Below are 24,955 nucleotides of genomic sequence, written 5' to 3' on the forward strand. Positions count from 1 at the left end.
AGGCTTTTCTCAGTCACTTGGGATATTCCTCTCTCCTGAGTGTGTGTGTACCCATGTTTAAAAGTGGAAGACAGGAGATGAAGACTTCAGCAATAACTCATTAAAAACAAAAAGAATTAAAAAACCAAACCAAGCAAACAAACAACAAAAAAAAAGAAAACACAGAAAAAACAAACAAATAAAAAACCCCACCAACTATTTCTGCCCTTTTTTGGACCCATCAACACAGACTTCCATGACCAATAAATACATCAGGATGACACATTCCTGAAGGAAGGAATCATCAGTATGAAAACCCACCCTTTAAGCCTATCCTCTCATTTTTCAAGTGAGTGGACAGATGAGTCAAAAGTGAGAGGACAGAATCTAATTAAAAGCTTCATCTGGCTTAGAGTTCATCAAGGACACATTTGCTTTGCTATAAAACACTGATCCTCCTGAGGAATGGATTTGGCAGGAGCCAAATGCAAAAGCTGGGATAGGTACTAGGGAACAACTAGGTAGAAAGCAACAGTAAAGGAGAAAGAAGCCATTAAGCTTGGCATGGAAAGCAGACAGAGATGAGAGACATCACAGGAGTGAGCAAGGTGTGGTATCTACCCCCAAAGGACACACTGACAACACTAAGCTGATGAAAAAAATCCTCCTAAATAGTAATAATGGCCTGAGCTACACCTGGATGACAGCAGTGTTATAGTTATGGCTTTTAATTATAGTTATATAGTTATAGCTTTTAATTCCGGAGACAAAGTGGGTTGGGTGTCTTGGCTTGCTGATGCTGAGGACTATGTAAGGAAGGTGCCATCTGCAGATTCTTCCAGGATACAAAGCCCAAGGGCACAGGGCTGTGCTCCTGCAGCAGAGTGGTCTCAAACTCCACTATGGAACAGAAGCTGATGCACTGGCATTTTGTTTTCCCAGCATTACAGACCTCAGCAATGGCAGTACCACATGCAGAGCAGCCCCTCTGAGTGAGAGAGGAGCAGCAAGACTGCTTTCAGAAGCATTCTGCTAACTCTGTGGGTCATTTACTTTCTGTTGGGCTCTGAAAGCCCAACTCCATCCACATTCTTCCTTCCTGCCCCTATGCCATAGCTACTTCTTCACTTCTGCCAAATCAGGCTCTCTGCAGATTTTATCAGCACCCTCTCAACACATCACCCACCATGGACATCACAAGGTTTCCCTTTACTGCCAGTAGCACTCTCTGCAGCTCAAATGCACTTGACTGTAAGAATGAGGGCAGAATGGGCTCTTTGCATGACAATCTCAGGTTCCACATGCTGGGAGCAAGCTGGTATCTCTCTGCAGCCAAAACAGATGGAGCGAGCCAAGAACCACATTGTGAAACCAAAGCTGAGCCATGAGCAGCCAAAAACATGTGCCAAGATCCTGGCAACTCAATAATTGATAGATTTGACATAACACACAGGGAGGGGAACTTAACAGTGGCTCCCTGTCAGCTGCCACCAAAGGAATGTCATTCCAGGGTGCTACTGTCTCAGGGATCTTTCCACTCTCCTGCCAGTCTTAGTCACTGAGCTGCCCACTGCAGGCATGACTCAAACCCACTCTCTCAGCAGTTCTAGAGACACCACCGGGAAGCCCATACACCTACACACTGCTGTGATGTGACATCAGGCACAGCATGGTGTCACATATTGTCACCCACAGTCACCTTCCAGAGCAAGCTGGCTGTAAGAAAAACCTGATGAAAAATCTGTGAGGAAATCTACAGCTTTCTCTTCATCAATCTGCAAGAGCAGGTAACATCTGATCCCGTAAGGTGTTCCTCAGCCTCCACTTAGATACCTTAGGAAGCTGTTCACCAAGCCCTCTCCATCACAAATACACATTCTTTATTGATGAAATTGATGGAATTTGGAGCTGCCCAGAAGTGCAAGTTCATTCATTACAGAATTTTGCATGAGTAACCTGCCTCCAACAAGCAAACATGAATGTAGCCTGGAAAGAAATCAGTGTGTTCTTGTAGCATGACTGTCTCACATCTTCAGCTTTATTCACTGACCATCCATCCATCCTTACTACAGTTTGGGGTTGGGGTAAACAAGGCTACCACTTATTTGGGGGTTTATTAAGTTAAGGAGTTGTTCAGAACAAAACTAAAGGGCAGGAGTTTGCTTTGCCTAGCATTGGGCATCTGATGCCTGTGTTTAAATGGCTGAGTTTAGAAGCAGGGCTCTGAGGGCCTCTTTCTGGCACCTCCAGCAGGTAACTCAGCACAAGTGGCTGTTTGTCTGTACAGAAGACTGATGTCACTGTCTTCAGAGCCAGATGCTTCTAAATCCAGCTCCTAAGTACAGATGAAATAGGCCATGTCACTATCCTAAATATCAGAGCACACCTTTGTGCAACGCTGGCCACTACGGCTGCAGCAGAAAAGCTGCTCAACCACAAGCAAGTAGGCCAGGCAGTTAACAGAGGACAAAACACAGGAAACCCTTGCATAAGGGCAGGGGCTGAGAGAGCTGGTTTATGCCAATAACTACCTTGCAGCTGCCATTAGGGACTCAGAAGGGCAGATACTGTAACAGAACCACAAAGCAGAAACCAGGCTTGCAGTGATCAGCACATCCCTCCTCCACCTCCTTTAGCAGGAGGCAGAAGCCAGCAAGTGCCATCCAAATATCAGCACTTGGGAAACACAAGACACATTTAGGCTGGGCAAGAGGGACACAGCTCCCCAGCAACAGAATCCTGCAGCTGCAGAGCTGAAGTGGCATAAGAGGCATAAGGACCCCCATGTTCATTTCAGTTGCTGTACTGTCCATGTGCAGCACTCAAACAAAAGCTAATCCCTCTGAAAAAGACTAGTGAAAGTGGAGGACAAAAGCAGCAGCTTTTGTTGCCTAAAGTTTGAACAAGACAGCAGGACATGGAGCTATCCTGCAGCTGGAATGCACTGGCTAGACAAGGAAGTGAACGTACACAGTGATGCTCTCTAATGGGAAGAGCCTGACTCTCAAACAGTTTTGTCAAAACAAAGCCTCTAATGAGCCAGAGGAAAATAACAGTTCTAGCCCAGCTGCAATTCATTACCACTTGTTTCATTTTACACTGGCAACATTCTTCTCCTCTGTCTAGGAAGAGGGTGTGTGCCCAGCATCAGATCCCTGCACACACACCTCTGTCATAAAAATTTCAGGAGCAGACTTTCTGTCTCCTCAACAAAGTAGCTCTTTACAGCTCTGTATGGGTATGGGACACAGCACCACAAAAATTCAGCAAATCAACTGCTACAGTTTGTAAGTACTTCCTCTTTTGGCTAAGACAATAAAAGCCTGCAAAAGAAACCTATTAAAGAAACAGCTGATTAGATTTTGATATACACACAGAGCAAAAAAGTGTGCAAATCCTCTCTCAAATTTCCAGAGATTCTAGGTCACATCCCTTTTTTCTATCTTCCAAAAAACACAAGCTGCTGAGATTAAAGTCTGCAGCCCACCTTACCCAAGCAGTCTTTACCCTTACAATAAGGCAAACCTGTGGTTCATCAGAACTGCTACATTCACATGTGGAGTGCAGCACTGAAAATCTTGCTGCAGCTCAATTGGAGCTAGCTAGAATTTGAACAAGTGAGTGATACAGGCTTGACACAAGGCAGCACTGTGATGTTGATGGTGAATTCAAGCCACCATTAAATGCTTTTGCCTGCTGGGCTTCCAGCATCATGGAATGATGGAATGCTTTGGGTTCAAAGGGACCTTAAAGGCCACCTAGTTCCAAACTTGGAACCATGGGCAGGGACATCTTCCATTACACCAGGCTGCTCAGAGCCCTATCTAACCTGGCCTTGAACACTGCCAGGGCAGCTACATCTTCTCTGGGCAGCCTGTGCCAATGCCTCACCATCCTCACAGGGAAGAATTTCTTCATTATACCTAACCTAAATCTACCTTCTTTTGTATGAAAACTATTCCCTCTTGTTCTATCACTGTCTGCCTTAAAAGTCACTCTCCCTCTTCTTAAAAGTCCCCTAAGTACTGCAAAGCTGTGTTGAGGTCTCCCCAGCCCTCATGTTATGTGTCACAAGCCATTCACCCTCACTGCTATCATGCTACTGTGCACAAACCTCAGTGGACAGTCACAGGGACAGCACTACATCTAACCCTGCAAGCAGTCTGCTCCTCTGGCAGCAGAACACCAGCATTGCTCAGTAGAGAAGAAGAAGAAAGCAAATAGAAATAATACATTTCAAACTGTTTCTACTTCTCTTTTAGTAACAGGAAGGAAATAAGCAGCAAGTTTGTTGTGTCAAATTTGGCAAAGGAGAGAGATGAAAAATGAAGTCCTGACAGGACCTTAGTTGCCAGCATCTCTCAAGAGAGCCTAGACATCCCATTAACACTGGTTCAGATACCTGTTTCTTCTCATTCTGGAGAGACTGCCAGGCCACCCACACTGCCACAATGCTTTAAGCAGTGCAAGGTTGTCCTACACCTGCATTAAGCTGAGCCAGGAACCCTTAAGACACTGACAAGAAAGTGTTTTCCAGTGTCCCTTTGTGAGCCCTACAAATACTGACATACCTGTCCAAGTAGTTGACAATGTTGGAGTTTTTGTTTTCCCTCATCACAAGGATCTCATTAATAATCAGTTCTTTTTTGGGCTGCTGCTGCAAATTCATCTGTTTGATTGCAACCTGCAGTGAAAAGAGATCAAGTAAAGCATTATTGCAGGGGTCCCCAGAAACTTGCCAGTACCAATCAATTTAGTCCCACATCCACATGAGGGAGGAAAAACACCTTTGGATCATGAGGTCACTGTTTCATCATCAGCTACTGAATTACCATTCCATAACTCTGCAGGGTCCTGCAGCCAGTCCATTTCCACTTGTGCTGGATGATACTTAATGAAAAAAAGAACAAGGGGAATTGCCATTTTCATACTGGACTTTAGTGTCACAGCTGGATAGCCACCTCCCATCTACAGTTCCTTGGTAACAAAGAAGAGATCCCCTTGCTCTGGTATGGAGTGGTAAACTTTTTCTTTCTGAAAGGATTATTATGTATTTTATTTCTACCTGGATGTTTCTGAAATTGTTTTGGTGTTTTTTCCCTGTTACCATGCAAATTTCGGCTTCTAGAAATCTAAAGTAGGGTGGGTAAATAACACAACCAGGTTTGGTACTTCAAGGTAATAACTCTATTTCTTTTGTCACAACCAGACCCGGGGGAGAGAAGCACCAACGTTAAGATAAAAGGCTGAAAATAAATGAATTTGAGTCAGCTTTATGTCCAGTCATGCCTGAAGGGCAAGAGGGATGGATTTATCAGCTGCAACCCTTTGGTTTAGTAACTTTCTTCCTGTTTTAGGATGCCTGCTCTGCATGTATGTATGCAAAGAGCAGGAAGGAAGAGTTACAACATGTTTGTAACTCTTGTATTCAAGTTTCCACACTACCAGTACTTTGTGAGAGCCCCTGGCCTTCAGAGGCTCTTTCAAATAGTAAACCTGCTCAGCACAGCTGGAGGCAGAGATAATTCATAGAGGTTACAACTCAACAGCCTTTGGTACAATATTTAGGCAAAGGGAATGAAGTGAAACTACAAAACTGCATTACAAAACTGCTACATGCAGAGAAAGAGGCCTGGGTGATTGAACTGGAGCCAGCAACTACAGTAACTCACAAAAGCAAGGATTAAAAAAAAACAAGTCACAGAGTGCCAATATAGATGGATACAATTAGCATTTTGATAGTATAGCAGGGAAGAATATAGAAAAATCCCAACAGATGAGAAGGCAAGAGGAGACAGACTTGCTGCTTTTCCACAGTACTCATGAGGGCTGTACTTTAAGAAGACAAAACCAAAAACCCCAGGCTGCTCTTTGTACAAGACCAGAGGGAAGAATGAAAGATGAAGAAGAAAGGGAAGGCATTTTATGCAGATAAAGAAATTCCCAGTGTTTCCCGGCACTGAGCTCCTGAGTTCAGTGCACTTCACAGAAAGGAACAAGCAACAGCATTACAAAGTTACAGTGATCCCAAATACAGATTTAAAAATTCAGGGCCTGAACACACTAGTGTAATGGGAATGATTTAAAAGTCTGTTGTAATACAAGAGTTCAAATTTTCACAATGGAGTCACCCAAGGGGTCCAGAAAGAAAGCAGAAAATTATCAAAGAACTTCCTCTTATAAAATTTCTCATTGCTTCAAAATAAATATAAGAACCCTTCCTTAAAGGCTGCAATTAAAGTGTATTAATTCTTCAGGAACTGAAAAAGGAAGGGAAGGAATTTCAGCAAAAAGTACAATTATGAAGTTTGCTGGTGAATAACTGTTACATTGTACAAATGCAAAGTAGACACACATTGTTGCAGACTTCCATAAATATATCTGGAATAATACAAACTTTCATCTTTTAAAAAATCCTCCATCTAGAAATAAAGGTTTCCACAGTTGCTGCATATCCATCACTACTAGTTTATGATGCAGGCAGTAAGTATGGCACTTTTTAACATTTGTGAGGGAAAAAAAGAAAAGACAGGCATTCCTTGTCTCACAATTCAAGGACAGAAAGTAAGTGGGCAAAGGGTGTCTGCAAGTTAAGTCTGTTCTATGCAAGTTAAGTCCTGTAAGTGTAGGAAGTAAAGAGCAGAGGGCAAATACAAGAGCTTGTATGGAGACAGGCAGCAATCCTGGGGAAGAAGAGAGAAACTTTCACTGAGGAACTGCCCAGTCCAAACATTTGCTTCTAGCCTTTGCAATCACAGAAAGAATCTTTATAAATACAACATGATTCAGTAATCAAAACTTGTGAAGTCATTTTTTCCAGTTCTCTGCTCAGACCACTCAACCATGTCTCATTAGTAAGTAAATAAAGACCTCATTAAAAATAAGATGTCATGAATCCCTGAAAGACAGTCTTTATTTTGTAGCATCAACTTGAACTTTTGGCACGCAATCCAAAATCCACTGCTGTGGTACTCTGGCAGCACTTACCTCCTGTCCTGTAGCTACATCTATTGCTGTGTAAACTGTACCTGAGGCTCTAAACAAAACAGAGAAAAGAAAAAGAAATTATTTGTTAGTGTCTCAAAGTAAAAGTGAGAGCTTAACACATGCCCCTTCCCACTTGTCTCTCTGAAGTGCTCTCAATCCCATTCCTTTACATGCAATAATTCCAGTGGTAAACATAATCTGAAATATTTCTGAGACAAGACTGTTGTTGAGGCAGAAGCCAGAGGATTTATGGGAAGAAAAGTTCCTAAGAAGGAACACTATGGTCATCCAAACCCTTGCTGCTAAAGCAGCAAACTGTAGGAGTGAGTTTTTTCCATTTCAAGTGGCATGACCACACTACCCTGGCTTGCAGAATGCCCAACATGATAACAGAGCAACAGGATCAGCTGAAGTAAACAAATGGGGCATTGTAGTGTGGAAAACAGGAGTTTGAGCCTCAGCACAGGGATCTGACTGCAGATCTGTGTTTTGCCTCAGTACAGTCTCTCCTACAACCTCTACGTTCCCCCTACCTTGCTTAGAGGAGCACAGCACATGCCTTGAGGAGAGCTGATTCAGAAGCAAATCTGTACACTGAAGATGGTCTTGCAGCTCTTTCCCTGCTTGTAGCTGTATTTAACAACCTGATTATCTAATGGCATAATTTCTTATATTACAACACAATTCCACAAAAACCCAGTCCCTGTGACTTTGCTGGGAACAGGAGAAGATTTGGGGGGATGTGGAACCCAGCAAAACAGCCAGAAACAAAAACAAAAAGAAGAAAATAAATAAGCAACCAAACAAAAGAAACTTTCTAAAGTATCCCAAACAGCCTTTCCAGCAAGCTAACTTAGCCTGGTTTCAGTAATTCTTCTTAGCATAAGAAAGTGAAAGGTTTAGGCCAGAGAAGAAGCATATACTGACCCCTGTCCAATCTTCTCAAAATTCGTGTACTTCTTTTTTGGATCGCCCACACTCACAATACTTCCTATAAAAAACAAAAAAAAAAAAAAAGAGGATTTTCTTCAAGGCTTTCTTTCATACAGCTACAAGAGCTAACTGTAAGAACAGCTCCATTGACCACAGTAGGCTCTATCTCATGAGCCACTCATCAGAAATCCAGAGGCACATGGACACCAAGGAAGCCCTCAGTTATTTACACACATCCCAGCTGCAGCATAGCATTCCCCTGTATCAGGAACTTCCCTCCAGAAATGATGGGACACACACATTAAGAACATTTAACCTTCACTGGCAGTCATTACTAGGTGCAGGATGGGGATAGACAGGCCTGACACATGGAAAAACAGTAATTTGTTGGAAACCTGCTACTTACACTCCCAGCTTTAACACCCTGGATGATCTAAGATGTCCCTGCACTGCAATGTCTCTGAATTTGGAGGCTGGGCTCTCAATCATCTTGGAGGCAACAGTCTGTTATAAAACTAGTCAAAGATTTCCCTACAGCATGACAATTTGTAGAAGCAAAAAAAGCATTTATGATCTTTTTGTACCAGCACAACCACAACCATTTACTGACCCAGTGACTGGGCTGCATGACTCAGGAGAGAAGGTAGAGAGACCCTCCAGAGAGAGCCAAACCTCCCCTGCCTGTCCTGGGCAATGCTGAGCTGCTCTTCCAGGAGCCTGACAGGCAGCACAGGTTTTAGCAGCAGTTACCAGCATCCCTCTGCTATTGGAGAGCAACCTGAGACCACCTCAGCCCATTCTCCCAAAACCAGAAGTCTCTCACTGCCTTCCTCAAAGGGACAAGTACTTTGCCTGGTGTTCCGCAGCACGGGGCTCCAAATGGCTGCAAACTTTAACTGATACTGGTAACTCCCCTATGGCAGGCAGGAATGACACCCTTTTTAGGGGGAAGGAACCAGAGCCAGCAATTTCTAGAGCTCAGCTGGGAGCCAGTCTCCTCTCCAACAGCACCAGGGTGGCTGAAAGGATCAAGGGATGCAGAGCAGCACCCGAGCTGGTGTTTGCAAGTCCCCGAAGCTGCCGACATACGGTGCTGCTGTCACAGGGTCCAGGGCTGAGCCTGAACAGATCAATACTGCCAAAGAAACTGCTCGTGGCCATTAAGCCAAGAAATCCAGTAGCAAGCAGAGCAGGAGCAGGCTATTTTCAGATCCACTGGAGAGCAGCCAAGCCCACAGGGTTTAGGACAGACACAGGTAGAAGTAGGGAATGTCACCCGTGTTTGGAGAGGAGGGCAGGAAGAGATATCTGGCTTCACAAAATCCACTCTACAATTACAGAAGCAATGCTGTCTGCCCTGAGGACTGGTATTTCTGGACAAATATTCAGAAATTTTCCCTCAAAGCCTAACACAGGCTACAAGCTCAGACTGCAAATGCTTCCCCAAGGCAAGGACTGGACAAAATGCAGTAGTGACAAGTGGCAGTTGCCAGTTTTGCCCAGTTTAATGCTGCATTTCCTACCTTCCAAAGAGTCAGGTGAGGATTCATTAATGTTCGCACCAATGCTGTGTTTCTGCTGAGAGGTAGGGATTGAGCAGCCTCCTTTTAACCTTTGCATGCATTTAGCACATATTTTGTATGTGTAAATATATTTTTGCTTTACAGTTTTAATCATTTTAGTTCAACTAAAATGTCCAAAGACTGCTTGTCTGCACAACTACAGCTCCATTGCCCTCAGTGGAAAGACATTTTTACTTAGATTAAGACTAAAGATTAAAACTTCATAAAATTTTTCTGACTAGCCCACATATAGAAGCTGACACCTGGAGCAAGCAAGGTGTCAGAAGGTACATCTGCTTCCCAACACTCCCAAAAGTAGCACTTGCACTTCTCTGCATGACTGAAGTGGGTGTATTTTTATTAGAATAGCACTTTTCTTTCCTGCCACAGTTGCTGCTCGCTTTGCCTTGTCACAAAAATGTCTTGAATCCTTAATGATACAAAAATCCTGCTAATTGAGTTAGTGAAGCTGGTGTTTTGAAACAATGGGTGTGAGTTTTCCAACAGCAAGCCGTTGCAATTAATAAACCATCAAGTTAATTTAGGCTTTATTTAGAGAAATTAGTTACTCAGATACCATTTTAATATTTTAAATTTTTTTTAAGTTGTATCCACAGATTAAGTCTTCATCTAACTACTAGACTCTTACTCCTAAAATACTGACAAATATATCCTTAAACCAAAGAGGCCAGCTTTATCATAGAGGTGCTAACACAATTTAAGTCAACTGACAAGCAAGGCATGGATGTAATTAATACAGGATTAGTAGTTCAAAGAATTAGAAATGCTCTACTCTAACAAAACCTAGCCCAGGCTGAGGATAGCAATCAATTGCATCAAAGAGCTGGTTCAGCTGTTGGATATACCACAGCATAACCCAAAACCACCAGGCAGCAAGGGAGCACTTGCACTGAAGGTAGGAACTGTTAAAGACAGGAGGACACATCTGAGAGACTTGATGAATTTTTCTCAGAAAAAACCCACCAATTTGGCTACCCACAAAATGTTAAAACACTTAAAAATAACCAAGCCACTTTACACCATGATACTGAAGAAGGCAAACTTGGGGATGCATTAATTTTCTCTCCATCTTTTAGACACCTTATGTCTAACATCGCAATATAATCATTCAAGCTTCAGAGCTGCAGAATAAGATGTGGAATGATCTCAGACTTCATAGTTAAATAGATGTTATTTATTCAGGGCTTGTTTTGCAGAGCCTGAGGATCTGCAGCTCCCTGGAGACTTCAGCCAGTATCACAGGGGCTCAGCCTAAATTCAAGCTCACCCCTTACATCTTCCCCCAGTTTTGTGTTGTGACTGTGGGCCCATGTCTTCAGTAAGGGGTTGCAAAACAGGGAAACGTTTCAGCTTATTGACATTCTGAGAAACCAACACAGCAGGACCTGGAATTTAACTTTTTTAGAGAACAAGGACATACTTAATTTTTCCAGTATCTCTTCATCTGACATTTTTGGCTTTTTCTTCTGCTTCTCCGTGTTCCTGACCAGCATGTCAGGTGCTGTTGTGCTGTTTTCCGAGGGAGAAGAAATAGGAGAGGTGGCCACATCTCTGGTAGGCGGAGGAAGAGGGTCTATCACAGAGCGGGTGTATATCTAATTTTGTTGGGAAAAACACACAAGTCAGGTGAAGATTTAAACACTTCTATTCATCTTGTTACTGTTGTTGTCAGGGATGCATTTCTATAGCTGCTTTGTTAGCAACTAGCATCACTACTCAAGGACTCATGCACCCCCCCCAACTAAGCAGGTGACAACACTGAGGTACTCTGCCAGAAGGAATGGCTCTCACTGCCTCCCTCCTGCTCCCAAGAAGGGCTCAGCATCAAGCCATGCAGAGGGACAAAGAGCCACAGCCAAGGCCTGACTGTGATTGCAGCAGTGCAGGCTGAACAAAGAATTTCTGCTCACAGATTTGGTGTGTTCAGGTCGTGGAGCTATCACAGGGGGTGGAGCTGCATCGTCTTCATCATCCTCATCTTCAGACACTGAGGGCACTGCAGGGGTCTCAGAGACAGCCTTCACATTCTGCATGGAGTTGCACAAATAGCAAAAATCAAAACCCAATCACACATTATAAACAAAATCAAAACATTGGATTAAGCTCCTAACAGAGATTGCACTGAAGCAATAATCAGAATGGGCTGGTGAGTTATAGGGTCTGAAAAATTCAAAACCCAAGGTTCCTGGGTCTTCATGGGAAATGGATGTGCAGTCCGACACTGCCTGACACAACTGTTCAGACAGAGCTCCTCATCTGCCTAAGTGACAGCAATCCTCTTCCCAAGGACCTGAGGAGACCTGGGCTCTCTCACTGCTTTCCCAACACCCACACAGCTGACCACCAAATTTTGGGACACCCAAGTTTGGAAATATCTGTCCCTATTTATACTGTCTCTTAGGGCTTTTTGCTTGCTTCAAACTCTGACCATTCAGTATGAAGATTTCGCACTTTAAATGCTAGAATTCACATCAAACTCTTAATGATTGTTTCTCCAAAGGTTAGGAGGTCAGGTTAGCATCACTTCTGGTATGGTGATTGAGAACTAATTAATTAATGTGAGATTTTGGAAGCAGAATCTGGCAAAATCTTTCCAAATCACTTTTTAAATTACTTCCCATAAAAATTTATGGAAAAATAAGAACAATTATTTTGTTTAAAAACAGTTTTTCAAGTGGTTAAAAAATTATCTGGAATTTTCTGCAATACTGTGACTAGGAATGAAAGTCACTTTTAAATTTATCCATGTGACACTGGATTAGAAGTTCATTGCATCCTTTACACTACAAACATTTCAGAATAAACTTGGTAAGGTCCTCAACCCACTAGACCAGTTCTGTTTGTGCATCATCACCTCCCTAAGAGTGGTGGGGGGAAAAGTATTAAAATCCTCAGAAAGAGGGGGAAAGCAACACAGGATTTCACTGAGCCTAAAATACTTGAAGTCATCATCATCCTGACAAATAATTGTCAAAATGCACTTGACATAACACAAAAACCAAGCTTGTCAAAAACAACAAGGAAAAACTATGTACTGGGAATTTCCTGAATATCCCCAAAATTAAAGACTGGCCTGAGGGAGGGCATTGGGTATCTCAGTAGACTGGTAACTATTGCTTTTGTCAGTGTTTACTTAAAAATCCAGATATTGAATCCTCAGATATTGAAACTTCTGAGGACTGACATACAATGATGTGCAATAATGAACAATGGCAGAAACATTTTCCTTTTCTTTTTCCAGAGTCCTAAATGATCAGATCTGAATAAGCTGCCTTTGGAAGGGAGAAAAACAAGCCAATTCTAGGTAATGACATGGCCATGAGAAAACAAGAGCTGAGGGAATTGTGGGGTTTTATGAACCATCTTAAACTGAAAGTTTTGTTTCTTCTATCTCACAGGCACAAACAAAAATTTATCATGTCTCCTAACAAAGCAAATAGGAGTGGTGTCTGCCCTGGCAAGAACTGAGTAAAGGTCAAGTAGAGAGGAAGAGAACCTTTTATTTCCTGTTCTGCTAGAGATTAGTCTGGTTAATCAACATTAGCTTTAGTAAAGCAGACCTCACAGGTTAGTAAATAAACTTTGGTATAAAACAGTTTACAGAGAAATAAAACCTGACAGCAGAATGGTTATCAAATTCTAGGTGTAGAAAAAGACCAACTTCTATGAAAACAGACCTACTAATTAATTCACTAATTTCCATTCACTAATTCACTATAAATCCTATTCCATCTGCTTTATTCCCCACCAGTTGAAAAAAAAAAAGTGAAAGGAGCACGCTTGTTTTTATAAACATGTACTCGCTATACAAATATACATAGTTCAGATTTTAAAACATGAAGCAAACTACAAGTTTACAAGTAATTAACTAGTTTTTGCAAGTTTTTTAATCCCCAAACTCAAGACAGAACGTGAAGCTTACCAACGTATTAGATGAATTGTAATCCTCAGCAGATTTATCTGAAAGACAGATAATTATGCCATTATAAATGAGTTATATATGCAGCAAAAGTGGGGAGAGGAGCAAGGAACAAGCTCTCTTTAGAAAAGGGAGGAAAAAAGGCTGCTCCCAAACTTAGCTCCCTAACTCCAGCTTCCCAGAACCAGCTGAACCCTGGAAGATATAGGAACAGAGGGTAAATGTATGCAGACAAATGCAGGGGTCACAAATCCCTGCAGCAGGAGGGTGGAATTGCCCAGAGCAAAACCTGAATGAATATTGTCCTCCATCCACGTACACAAAATATTATCAATGACTAAGTCCCCAGCAGAGGCACGGCAGCTGACTCCTGACTGCAAAATGTTCAGTCTCAGCCACCTAAACTTCCTGGAATAGCAGAGAGGACCCCACAAGTCAACTGATGGGCTTCTCATTTGACTATCCAGGCACATATGGGGAACATTTGTGCTTTTATCCCTGCTTGGAGCCTTCCTAATTAGTACCAGATCTGCTGACATGGTTCTATCCCCCCAAAAGAACCAAAGTAGGGGTTAATATTTAGAAAGGAAAGGAGTTGCAGTTGAAAGGAAAAGGAGTGGTGGTTGGAGATGTCCTTCAGAGGGCAGATAACCCATAGAGAGAGGCACAAAACCTTGGCAGCTTCAACTTTTAGAGTAACCCAGCCAGCAATTTTCAAGCACCCAGGCAGCTGAGGCCCATTCCTTAACCATGGCACATGGGAGCAGAGAGACTCTCACCCCAAGTACACAAAAAGCAACACCCACACCCACCCTGCAAACTGAAACTGGTACAAAATTTAGCTGCCTGTTTTCTCCAGGGACTTTCATCAGGGGGAACCCAGTCCCAGCAGTCTGGGATCTGCCTTCCAGATGCTGGCTGTGGCTGTGAGCATCAGAAAAAGGATGTGTTTGGGAGGCTCAGCCAGTTGACTGACCTCCTCTTTTGCAGCTATGCTGGGCATCCAGATTAACAGAAGAGCATTTTAAAGGAAGAAGGGTGCTTGAGCAGCCAGAGAATCTCATTCAGATTTTCCTTGAAAAGAGAGACCTACTTGTCCATTAACAAAAGAAGCCCCACATGCGCTGACCAGAGAGAGCTGGAAAAAGCAGCCGCATGAGACCATCACCATGTACCTGTGAAGCTCATGTACTTCTGGCTGTTGGAGATCTTCTTGGAGTTGTAAAACTCCAACACATCCAGCACTGCCTGGGGGTTCTTCTTCTGCTCTGACTTGGTGATGTTGGAAGTCTGCAGCAGGCGTGCCCACTGCTCTGGCATTCCCTGTGGGAAGAGGTACCTTGGTAACACAAAGCTGGTCTAACGTGCACAAAATATAAGTCCACTGCCACAGTTCTGCCCCAGCTTTTGGAGTTACACAGTATTGTGAGGGAAGTAGGGAGAAAAGAGGACAGAAGAGGAGAGGAAAGAAAATGAAGTGGTGAATGTGTGTGTCCCTAGCCACTGCCTGTGTTACAAATCACACTTGGGCATGTAAATGTCACTCTGCTCTTGGGTCTCTGGGTGACTCCCAGGTCCTTTGCAGACCAAAATTCAAAAACCAGAAAGGAGAAGAACCAATTGCTGCACTTTGGGAAAAGCCTCAAGAAAAAACCAAAACAAACCACAAAATCCTTTATGCACAGGTATTCACGTACTTATGTATACCCAAGAAAGACTACAGAAGTAACATGCACTGTATAGCCTCCAGCACAATGGACATGCAACACCCATTTGGGTCTTCTGGTAGCACTAGAGTTCTTTGGTAACAGCAGTATGGTGCCCTCTGTAACCAGAGCTGGGAAAGCAGAGGTGTTAACTCCACATCTGAAGTTCAGAATTTCATAATAGGGACATCATTTCAGCCAAAAGATAAACACACCTGAAAAACAGCCAGACTTGTGCCCTTCCACACCAGCAGGGATAACAGTTTGTATGGACAAAGTGGCAGAGACTGGGATCCATGAGCAATGAAGTTATCCCCCTTGTTCAAAGGATGGCTGGATGCACCCCTCAGGTAATGGCCCACTAGTACAGGTGGGGTAACCTGGGCAAGTCTAGAGGATGCCATGCAAAACACATGTGAGCACATGACTCAGGGTAGGGGAATAAAGTCCCTGAAAAAGCAGCATATTACAGACAGGGAGAAACACCTTGTTCACAAACAACTTCTGCTGCTAGGAAATAGTATATCATAACCAAAATAAGTGAAAATACAATGATGATGATGAAATATGACTCTGTCTTTACAGTATTTTACAGCATGTCAATAAACAAAAAAACCCCATCACACATAAAAGCATCTGGCATTTAGCCTTAGGGCAGCACATACATGTTCTGTCCTAAGTAGCTGTACACAGCTGTGTGCCTCCCAAAGGAAAACTCTCAGAGCCCCACTTGGGGAACAGAGGCTATACTATAGACTTATTTCAGCTCTAGAGGAGGAAGGGAGGGGAAGAGAAGGGAAGGGAAGACAGATATACCACACTTAGCTGACCACAGCAGCCAAAAAACCAAGAAAGGAAAAGTTTGCTGGCAACCTGAGCTCCTGGGATGTGCCAAGTTTGACAGTCTCTCAGCATGAATTAGTGGGTAACCTCTGCAGATGTGTTTCAAATGAGATCAAACTAGATGATGGAAATGGCCCTTCCAGCATTAATATATGAAAGATTAATGGGCCCTGGCTCCTCCTAGCAATAAGCTAAACCACACAGTTCTCTCTTCCTGCAGCTTCACTTACTGTGAATTCTCCTGTGACTGCATCAAACCCCACATGAATTGTGTGTTCAAAGTCTGACGGGAGGGAGATCTCCGGCCGCTCTTTCTCTTTCTTCTTATTGGCTGCAAGAGACAAAAACAACAATAAAAAAAATCCATACATGCATCAAGATCTAAAATCTCCCCGACAGCTTCTACTTCACCTACACAATCATCCCCCCTCCCATTTTTGCTAGTCATAGGATTTCGATCTGAAGCAAACAAACAGAAAGTTTAAAAATTTTCAGTCCACACTTAAGAGCAGCCACAGTGAGTGGATAACAGAAATAAAAGTCCTGTAGCACAGGACAAACATAAAAGAAGGAAACTGATATTTTCAGTATGTAAAGTATCAACTAGTATATCTAGACTCAACAGCATGAGAGCTATTTACCTAAAATATTCACTCAAACTTACACAGGTCAGAGTCAAAAGCTCTACAGTGGCAGAAAGTGGAAGCCAGTCAGTTTTGAACACATTTTCATTTGTTATTTTAAGCAACTTTAAAAAAACCCAACAAAACAATGTTATGTGCTTTCAGATATATATACTTGCCTCTCATTCAAAAGCCAGGGACAAAATTAACTACAAATACTGCTTGGAAATTGCTTCCTTCATCCTATTTCCGCAAAAGTTTGTGAAGAAACTGAAATATGTGTGATTCTGCTATGAAATCCTATGAGCAAAAGCACTTCATTTTTTTTTGTGCTCACAAAATGAACTAAAGATAGTTTTAATAACCAGCTTTAAAGACATGAGCAAGATAGCAGAATCTGGCAGGTGAGGAGCAGAAGTCACCAAGAAACAGGGAAGGAAATACATCAAAGCAGATGCACCCTGCAAATATTAAACAGAGGTCTTCAAACAAGATTATCATTATGCATTGGATTAAGTTCATCCATATTCATTATGTATTAAAGACTCCACCTTCCTTTTAGCATTTATTGGATTCAAGAAATTGAGATTAGTTTAAGGAAGAACCACATTCTAGTTGGCTCTGCTGCTGCATGCAGTTATAAAATCAGCAGAGCCAGGAGAAGGTGAGCAAACCACTCACATTTCCCAGCTGCTCCCCTTTTTTATCCAAAGCCAAACAGAGTTTGTTTTGTGGCTGACATTCCCCAGTGCACTTCTGGCAACATGAAGGCTAAACCCCAGGTATTTGAGAAGCCTGCAAGGCTAACACTCAGTGTAGCAATTCTTTAAGACACTACTGTGGTTAGTTATGTAGGGAGGCTCAGGGTTGGCCCCAAGGACTGAATCCCATTTCCTTCAGTGCCAGCTCTGGCACTATTCTCTGTATCATTACAGAGCTACAGTTGTACAGAGTAATTTTGGAGAACGAAAAGGATCAGATGCTCCATTTGGGACACGAAGATGGAACAGATTGTTTTTGATCCCTCTTTAAAACAAAGAGAATGAGGGAAGCTGAGTCACAGAGGAGTGACAGAGCTGCCAAGGGGAAAAGAGCAATGCTGGAGGAGCCATCCCTGAGAAGGGAGCGAGGAGGAGACAGGAGCAGCTGCTGGTTGGCAGATGGTGAGCATCTGCAGCAGAGAGGCTGCTGCACACCCTAGCGCCGGATGGAAAGCGAGAGGCAAAGAGGTGCAGGGAGTGCCATCAGAGCCACCATATCCCATAGGTCTGCCCACAGGATCAGTCCACTCTTCCAAGCCAAAGACTGAAGTGCCATCTCAGCCCAGAAGCCCAGCACCACTACACAAGAACTCTGCACAGACAATGAACACCCACACGTGGTCCAGGGCAGCTGCCACAGCAGAGTTGAACATATTCCTAAACAAAGCTTAAGGGCATTAAGTTGCTATCCAGAAGTCTTAGGTGTTTTTTTAATTTCTACATTCAGGCAGATCTGACAGATCTAGAAGCCTAAACATTATTAAACCATTAATAATACAATTGCCTTTGTAACCAGGTGGTATAAGGGAAAAAGAACTAAAGAGAAAGGCACTCCCAGTCTGGCTAAACACTAAAGTCCCTTTAAAGTGATTGCATTATCTTTGCAATGAGCTAAAAAGACTTGAAGAATCTTAATTAAAAAAAAATACAAAAGCAAAATAATATCATATATTTAAGACGACCTACCACCACCAAAGGCTTTATTCCCACAAACACCTCATCACCTTCTCATTCCATTTCAATGCTGTTACAAGAGCATCCCATAAATTTTTCTTACAATGTTCTGGCAACTTGAGCTGCAACATGAAGCATGATGTCTGACCACGCAGTGAGGCCATCCTGAAGCACACTGAGATGACAAAGGTCTTCACCACTGCTAACATGGACTCAAGTGCTCCCAGTCACTGTGGAAGGGCTCCTGCTTGCTGCACACTGTCATCTCATGGGTAAATCCTTGCCTCTGTTTGAAGCTGCAGCTGAGCTCAGCAAAGTTCAAAGGAGAAATGTGCCCCATTCAAGCCAGACTGACACCCTCAGTTAGGCACTGATGAGTCCCCTGAGCCCAGGAAAATTCAAAATATTCACAAGTCCTGCTGAGAGCAACAAGTCACACAAGCCCTGCATCCTATTGGGCAGGACTCACCCAGTATTAAGCCAACAGGTTTTTTTAAATGCCAGATTTGTGGTTTAGGCTTGGACAGAGGAAATGAGGACTACAAATTACATCCTAAATTTTGCAGGCAGAGCATGACACTTTCAGAGCTGCCTGGCAAGGGATATATTCAATGCAAGTGTGCAAACATGCATGAGGCCCTGGATTTATGCCCCATGTGTCCTTTACACAACACTTCTGCTCATGTACAGGGGTAGCACAGATTTGCTCAAAATTACTTTCCTCTAACTGAATGGAAACCAACTTATCTTTTAGTTCAGCCAAACTAAAAAATAACACCTGAGTCATTTTAGGCACAAACTGAAGAGAAGTGTTGTGAACACTGAAGAATTTCCCTACGTTTAAGCAGCAAGACACAATAGGAATTTAGCTGTCATCATGAGACTAGAAGTTGTTTTCATAAGATGGAAATCAACAAATTTGAAGTGAAGGTGACAGTGTTAAAGGAATTTTTTGCTCAACAGGAATTAGAGGACAGAAGCAGCCATTCTCGTTTGGGCAGGTGTATTGCAACAGAAGGCTCTGCTGGGCTTGGCTAAACAAAAATCTCTCATGTCTTGAAGCATCTGCCATGTTGGCCCATCTTCAGTAAACATGGGCAGCTTTGGATCAGATACAGTCTGTCTGCTGATTTTCCCCAAACCTTCATTTTTCTCCTTGTTCGTAGTTCTCCTTCATAATCCAACTCAAACTAGCATTTCAGGTTCTACTTCTTTTACTCCTTTACAAGTTTCAGGTGATTTCTTTAATCTCTGGAACAGTTCATCCCGGAGATTTAAAAACTCCTCTCCTTTATGTAAGTCAACACAAAAATCCTGCAGCTTTTTTAGGATTCATATTCATAATGGCAAGTTCTAACCCAGACCCAGCAAAATTTAACACTGAGCTCACGGGTTTCTGGATTGCAGGCTCAAAACCCCACATTTGTAAAACAACCCAAAGATGCCAAAAGTATCAGATAAGGATAATAATAATGAATGCCACAATCAATTTGTAGAAAATGATCCACCACCTTGCTTATTTAAATTAGTGAAGCTATCATTTCAATTAGTCTTTTCACTAATAAAAATTAGGAGGCAGCCTCCCTCCTGAAGGCCGGGGAGTTGAAGGTATTTAGTCTTGACTTAGAAACCATTGCAATACAGAAAAAGCTGATGTATTACGAAGAGGAATTCCAAAAAAATAGGTCAGATATAAAAAGAAGCCAGCACATATTAGGGGATGAAGATTTTTTTTTTTTTTGCATCACTTCAAAAGATTCATAGGAGAGAGGTTTTTTTAAAATATCCTCATCCTAAAAATTAGAATTTCATGTACAGTTCACAGTTCCTATCTCTTTTTCCATCTATTACAGTCCCTTGAACATGAAAAACTCCTTCAGTTCACAAGAAATATGCAAGAATTTTCAGTGACAGAATGTTCTTAAAAGCAAGTAGACAATGCCTGACCCAGACATTAGAACAGAGTAAACGGCCATGAGGCAAAATATGACAGGTCTAGTAGGAAATTGCATATTAGTCTTGTATAACTCAAATTATTTGCTGTTTAAAACAACAAAACAAGCAAAAGACCTCCCTCTGCTCTCCACCAATTGCCAATGCCAGCTTTATTGGCCAGCTTGTAATTGGCACAAAACCTTATGATTTTCTAGACCTTTTTTTTACGGACAAGTCAGGCTGGGAAGTAACAGAGCTAGTCCCAGAGCTAGTCCAGATTTTCAGGGACACTGTTCTCATAATTTATAGGAAAGGCAAAATAAATTAAAAAAAAAAAAAAAACCACTACAAGAAAGGGGGCCTAAAAGAGACCTGCAAAAGGATTTTGACAAGAGCGTGGAGTGATAAGACAAGAGTGAATTAATTAAAAACAAGAGAGGGCATGTTTAAACTAGATATTAGGTAGAAGTTCCTCACTGTGAGAGTGGTGAGGCACAGGTACAGGTTGCTCAGAGAAGCTGTGGCTGCCCTTTAGAAGTGTTCAAGGCCAGCCTGGATGAGGCTCTGAGGAACCTGGTCTGATGGAAGTTATTCCTGCCTATGACAAGTAAATTGGAACAAGATGATCTTTAAGGTCCCTTCCAACCCAAATAATTCTAGTATTCTATGATCCTGTGAAAAAAAGCAAGATGGATTAAATGTTACAGGTTTAATCATTAGAAAAAACATATCTACAGACTGTACCTTATGTACCCTGCAACAACAAGACAGAAGATTTATAAGAAGAGATAAAATACTGTACTTTTGTCTCCTGGCAAAATAGATCGGTAAAACCGATCCTTCCTCTTCTTTTCTTCTGGATTGGGAGGCAGAGGTTTTGAGCCATGGTTTAAAGTCCCGGGATCTTTGCTTCCTGAACCAATCATAGTGCTGGTATTTCTCATTGGAGGAGCTGGTGGTTTGTCTTCTGTTTCAACTCCATTGTTAGACATCTTCAGCTGGGGAGGCCGTTACTGGGAATTGGGAAAGAAAACTGGTTAGAAGCCATAATTATTTACTTATTTATTTATTTATTGTGGACTAGAACCACACACTACCAAGTAAACCACAAGCAGGGTATTTGCAGATGGACCTGCAACCTCAGCCCAACCATTAACCTAGCACTCCTATGTACACCATTACCATATGCCCAAGTGCCACACCCACTGGCTTTTTGAACTCTTCCAAGGATAACAAGCAACATGAACCCAGCATAAAAATTTGTGTCAACACAATAAATTCTACCCAAGATGTCTTTTTTTTTCCTGTTATTAAGACTATGTTTGAGCATTTGCATTATTGATCACTGAGAAAAGCCTATTTCAGGATACAACAAATTCTCAAAGAAACCATGGAGCAGAAGTCAGGGTGAGAAGGTTAATATGGCATAGTGAAGAGGAAGGATACCTGAGAGGAGCCAACAAGTTGCTGAGTTTGTAATACCTCTCAGATCCATGCTAGTTCTCCTAAAAACTGTCAAAAGGTTTGCATCAGTCTCCAGCACAGCACAACACAGAGAATGAAGTTTGTACTCAGAGTTTTGATGCAGCTGCTCAGGCTCCTTTGCTAAAGAGCTGCTGAGTGGGTTCAGAAGTAGAAGTGACCATAAAACCCTGAGCTGTACCCCCTCAGATGCACTGTCACAGCCCTTGATTGTGCCAAGCCAGCCCCAGCCTTCCTGCAGTAACTGCAAACTTCAGGAGCAACTCCAACTGCCAGGAAGTTGATTGCATTTTGTTCTGTTGGGAGGGTCAAACGAAACCAGATCCCCAACACACACTTAAATCCATAAGTAAATAATCCCTGCTGTGCAGATTTAAAGACGGAAGCTTGGGAACAGGGTAATAGATTATTCTGCAACAACTAACTTGTTCCACCCAAATGAGATCAGCATTACTCCTGGCACAGCCCGGCTGCAGCAAGATCCTTCTGGAAACTAGAATTCATCTGCACTATGTTTTCTTTCAAAAGTGAGTTGGGAGTTAACTGCTGAATAAAGACCAAAGTGGGAACAATTTCTGTTTGGGTGGAAAAAGCAATTCAACAGCTTTACCACTTTCACAGGCAGTAAGGGAAGTTGTTTCACTCAGGGAAAGTTGCAGCGTGGCAGAAAGTCAGAAGCTGTTTGCTCTCTGCAAGTAAGAAGTTTAGTTACAATGCTCAGATCACTGCTGACTGCCAGGGAGGTGCTTTCCATAGGCTGGACTCAGTGTGACACTAAGTCACACTGAACAGATCTCACCACTACACCACAGTCCTATGGCCACACAGCACCCAGCCAGCCTTCAAAGCCTTCTTTAGCCAAGCTACTGATCCTCAGTGTAACAGGCAAGCTTTGGACCCAGAGCACACTGCTCTCGCTGCTGTGGGGAACTAAGGCAGGCAAACACTGCCCACAGAAGTCACTCAGCAGCAATGTGCCAGATTTTGCGAAGAGCAGAGTTTCCCTGTTGCCTGCCAAGCCATGGCTGGCCTGCAGCTCCACCTTTGCTTCCATTGATTGATTCCCAGTTTCTTCACAGCTGCCCTTAAATGGGAGGATTGGCAGTGTAGTACAGCCTGTAAGGCTTTGGGCAAGTCTTTACACACAGGGAACTTTGTAAAAGGTCTGCCCCTAGCCCCATTCTCCTTCCAATACAGCTATGCAAAGGAATATTAAATGACAGACTAGCATTTGGGGATTGATTTTAAGGGTAGGACAGCTTTGGCATTTGGGAGGGGTGGGGAGAAATTATCTGTGCACTTGTCTGGGTGTGTCCTCACATGTGCCCTGCACATGTCCCACCACTCACACTTCAGCTTCATGCCATTCTTGGGTATAAAACAGAACAGAGTGACAGCTGGGGTGCCAGCCATGAACTGGTTGGTGCAAATGAATACTCTCCCTGCCTAAGCAGTGGAAAAAAGTCTAAGCTAAAACCCAACTGATAATTTTGGCAGCTACTGCTGCACATGTATCTTGTGAAGCATGAAGATACTGAGCCCTTCCTGATGGGCTTTGCACATCCTAGTGTCAGCGGCTGGAACCGAAGTGGCACAACTAAACCATTTGAAACAACATAAGCAGCAGTGTCCTACAAGAGATGCATTCTCTGCTTTGATCTTATTTAACCATGAAAAAGCAAATTGCCAGGAAGGTGATAGGAATACACTGCAAACAGGGAAGCAGAAGGAAAAGGAATGTTAGCTGCCCTCTGCCCGCCAAACAGACCTCCCCAGGCACCACATTTGCTGCTCTAACAGCCTGATTCACCCCCAGCAGGGGTCTGAATAAAGGTGCACCCAAAGATTTCCCCATCAGCCAGACTTCCTGGAGCTGCAGGCATGGCTGGGATGGAGACTGACTCACTTCTGGGTCCCTCTCCCACTGAGCAGAGAGGTCAGTATACCTGCTGTCAGAGGCACAAAACTAAGCAGGAGAAAGAGTAAAGTTAACTAAGTTGGGGAACGGATGCAACATCAGATCAAAATAGAGCAGTATGTGGCTCCAGGCTGGAGAAAAAGAAGTGAGAGGAAGAATAAAAAAAGCCCCAAATTACAGGCAGAGGCTGGTCTAGTGTTGGGAGAAAGAAAGAGAACATAAGGAAAAACCTCAAAAAAAAAGAGTATAAGAAAAGTCTCTGGATGTCAAGCATCCTCCCCCTCAGTTCCACCAGTGTAACCCCAGGGACATCTGCTCTCAGTTTCTTCAATATAAGAAAGTTTTTCAAAATCCTTCAGTCAGAAAGGATAGCGCACAAGTGAATTACTGTTTTACCACAGGGATAGAAACTGGCAGTACAAGCTCTTGTTTATCTTACATTATTCCCTGAAAGAGCAAGTAACTGCTGAGAAGTTTTACAACCACTATTGTTTCACACCTATTTGATAACTGCACCTTTGCTGTAGGCAAAGCCTATAGTACACCCTCTCGTTTTCCTTCCATCACTCAAGTTCACAGACCTTTCTCTTCATCAAAGTCTTATGTTTGGAGTTACATGAGCTGTTTGGAGATGGGGGGGTAAGAGAAATCCCTTGATCCACAAAACTAAGAGACTGATTCCACAGAAGTTCCCCCCTGTAATAGCTGCACTGGAGGGTTCCCAAAAGCCTTGTACCACTATATATTTAAAGGGAAAATCAAAACCTGCTTAAATAAATCCTCCCACTGCAATACAGAGGTCAAATGTAACATCATTATACTTTCAACTTCTATTGGCTTCAAAGTAGGCAGATGAAACCCTGTCCTGACAGAATTCTACACCCAAGGCAGAGCTGAGAGCCCAGAGCCAGGCCAAGTGGTTACAGAGGTAGCTGTCTCCCCCACTGCAGCCCAGCTGGCTGTGCAAATTCTCTTCTTCCTAAAATAATCTCCTGCCAATTCACATGTAAGCAGGCTTTAAACAAACCCCCTCATGTAGGCACTGCCCGAATTCAGAGCACCAGGCAGTCGCTTCCCCAGCCAGCAGAACATCAGCGCTAGGCCACTGAAATGAGTCACTCAGCTTGGCACAAGCCATTCCATTCCAACAGGAATGCAAAGCATCACTGCTCTGAGTTATTTCCTTCTTCGCACCAGCACGACTCTGCCTTGAGAAATCCATCTTAGGTTTCCATGGAGTGATTAAGTGAACAGTGGAAGCAATGAAACAGCACATGAACTTTTCAACCAGAGTTAGATGGGGGAATACATTTTAGCTGCAGACACAATTCT

General features: G+C 42.9%; 1 protein-coding gene across 3 annotated transcripts in view; it reads right to left on the reverse strand.

Moving 5' to 3' along the window:
- PAK1 (p21 (RAC1) activated kinase 1) overlaps positions 1 to 24,955 on the reverse strand; it is a 76,971-nt gene that overhangs the window by 12,168 nt on the left and 39,848 nt on the right. For all 3 annotated transcript variants that reach the window (XM_066572296.1, XM_066572294.1, XM_066572295.1), the window contains 9 exons: positions 21,026 to 21,236; positions 16,181 to 16,281; positions 14,577 to 14,724; positions 13,405 to 13,442; positions 11,393 to 11,509; positions 10,903 to 11,077; positions 7,894 to 7,957; positions 6,967 to 7,015; positions 4,551 to 4,663 (listed from right to left, as the gene is read on the reverse strand). In XM_066572296.1, coding sequence (XP_066428393.1) covers positions 4,551 to 4,663; positions 6,967 to 7,015; positions 7,894 to 7,957; positions 10,903 to 11,077; positions 11,393 to 11,509; positions 13,405 to 13,442; positions 14,577 to 14,724; positions 16,181 to 16,281; positions 21,026 to 21,215 — 995 coding nt within the window. In that variant the 5' untranslated portion in view covers positions 21,216 to 21,236. The remainder of the gene's footprint in view (positions 1 to 4,550; positions 4,664 to 6,966; positions 7,016 to 7,893; positions 7,958 to 10,902; positions 11,078 to 11,392; positions 11,510 to 13,404; positions 13,443 to 14,576; positions 14,725 to 16,180; positions 16,282 to 21,025; positions 21,237 to 24,955) is intronic.

This window comes from Molothrus aeneus, chromosome 2, assembly GCF_037042795.1.
Source record: "Molothrus aeneus isolate 106 chromosome 2, BPBGC_Maene_1.0, whole genome shotgun sequence".
Classification (NCBI taxonomy): domain Eukaryota; kingdom Metazoa; phylum Chordata; class Aves; order Passeriformes; family Icteridae; genus Molothrus; species Molothrus aeneus.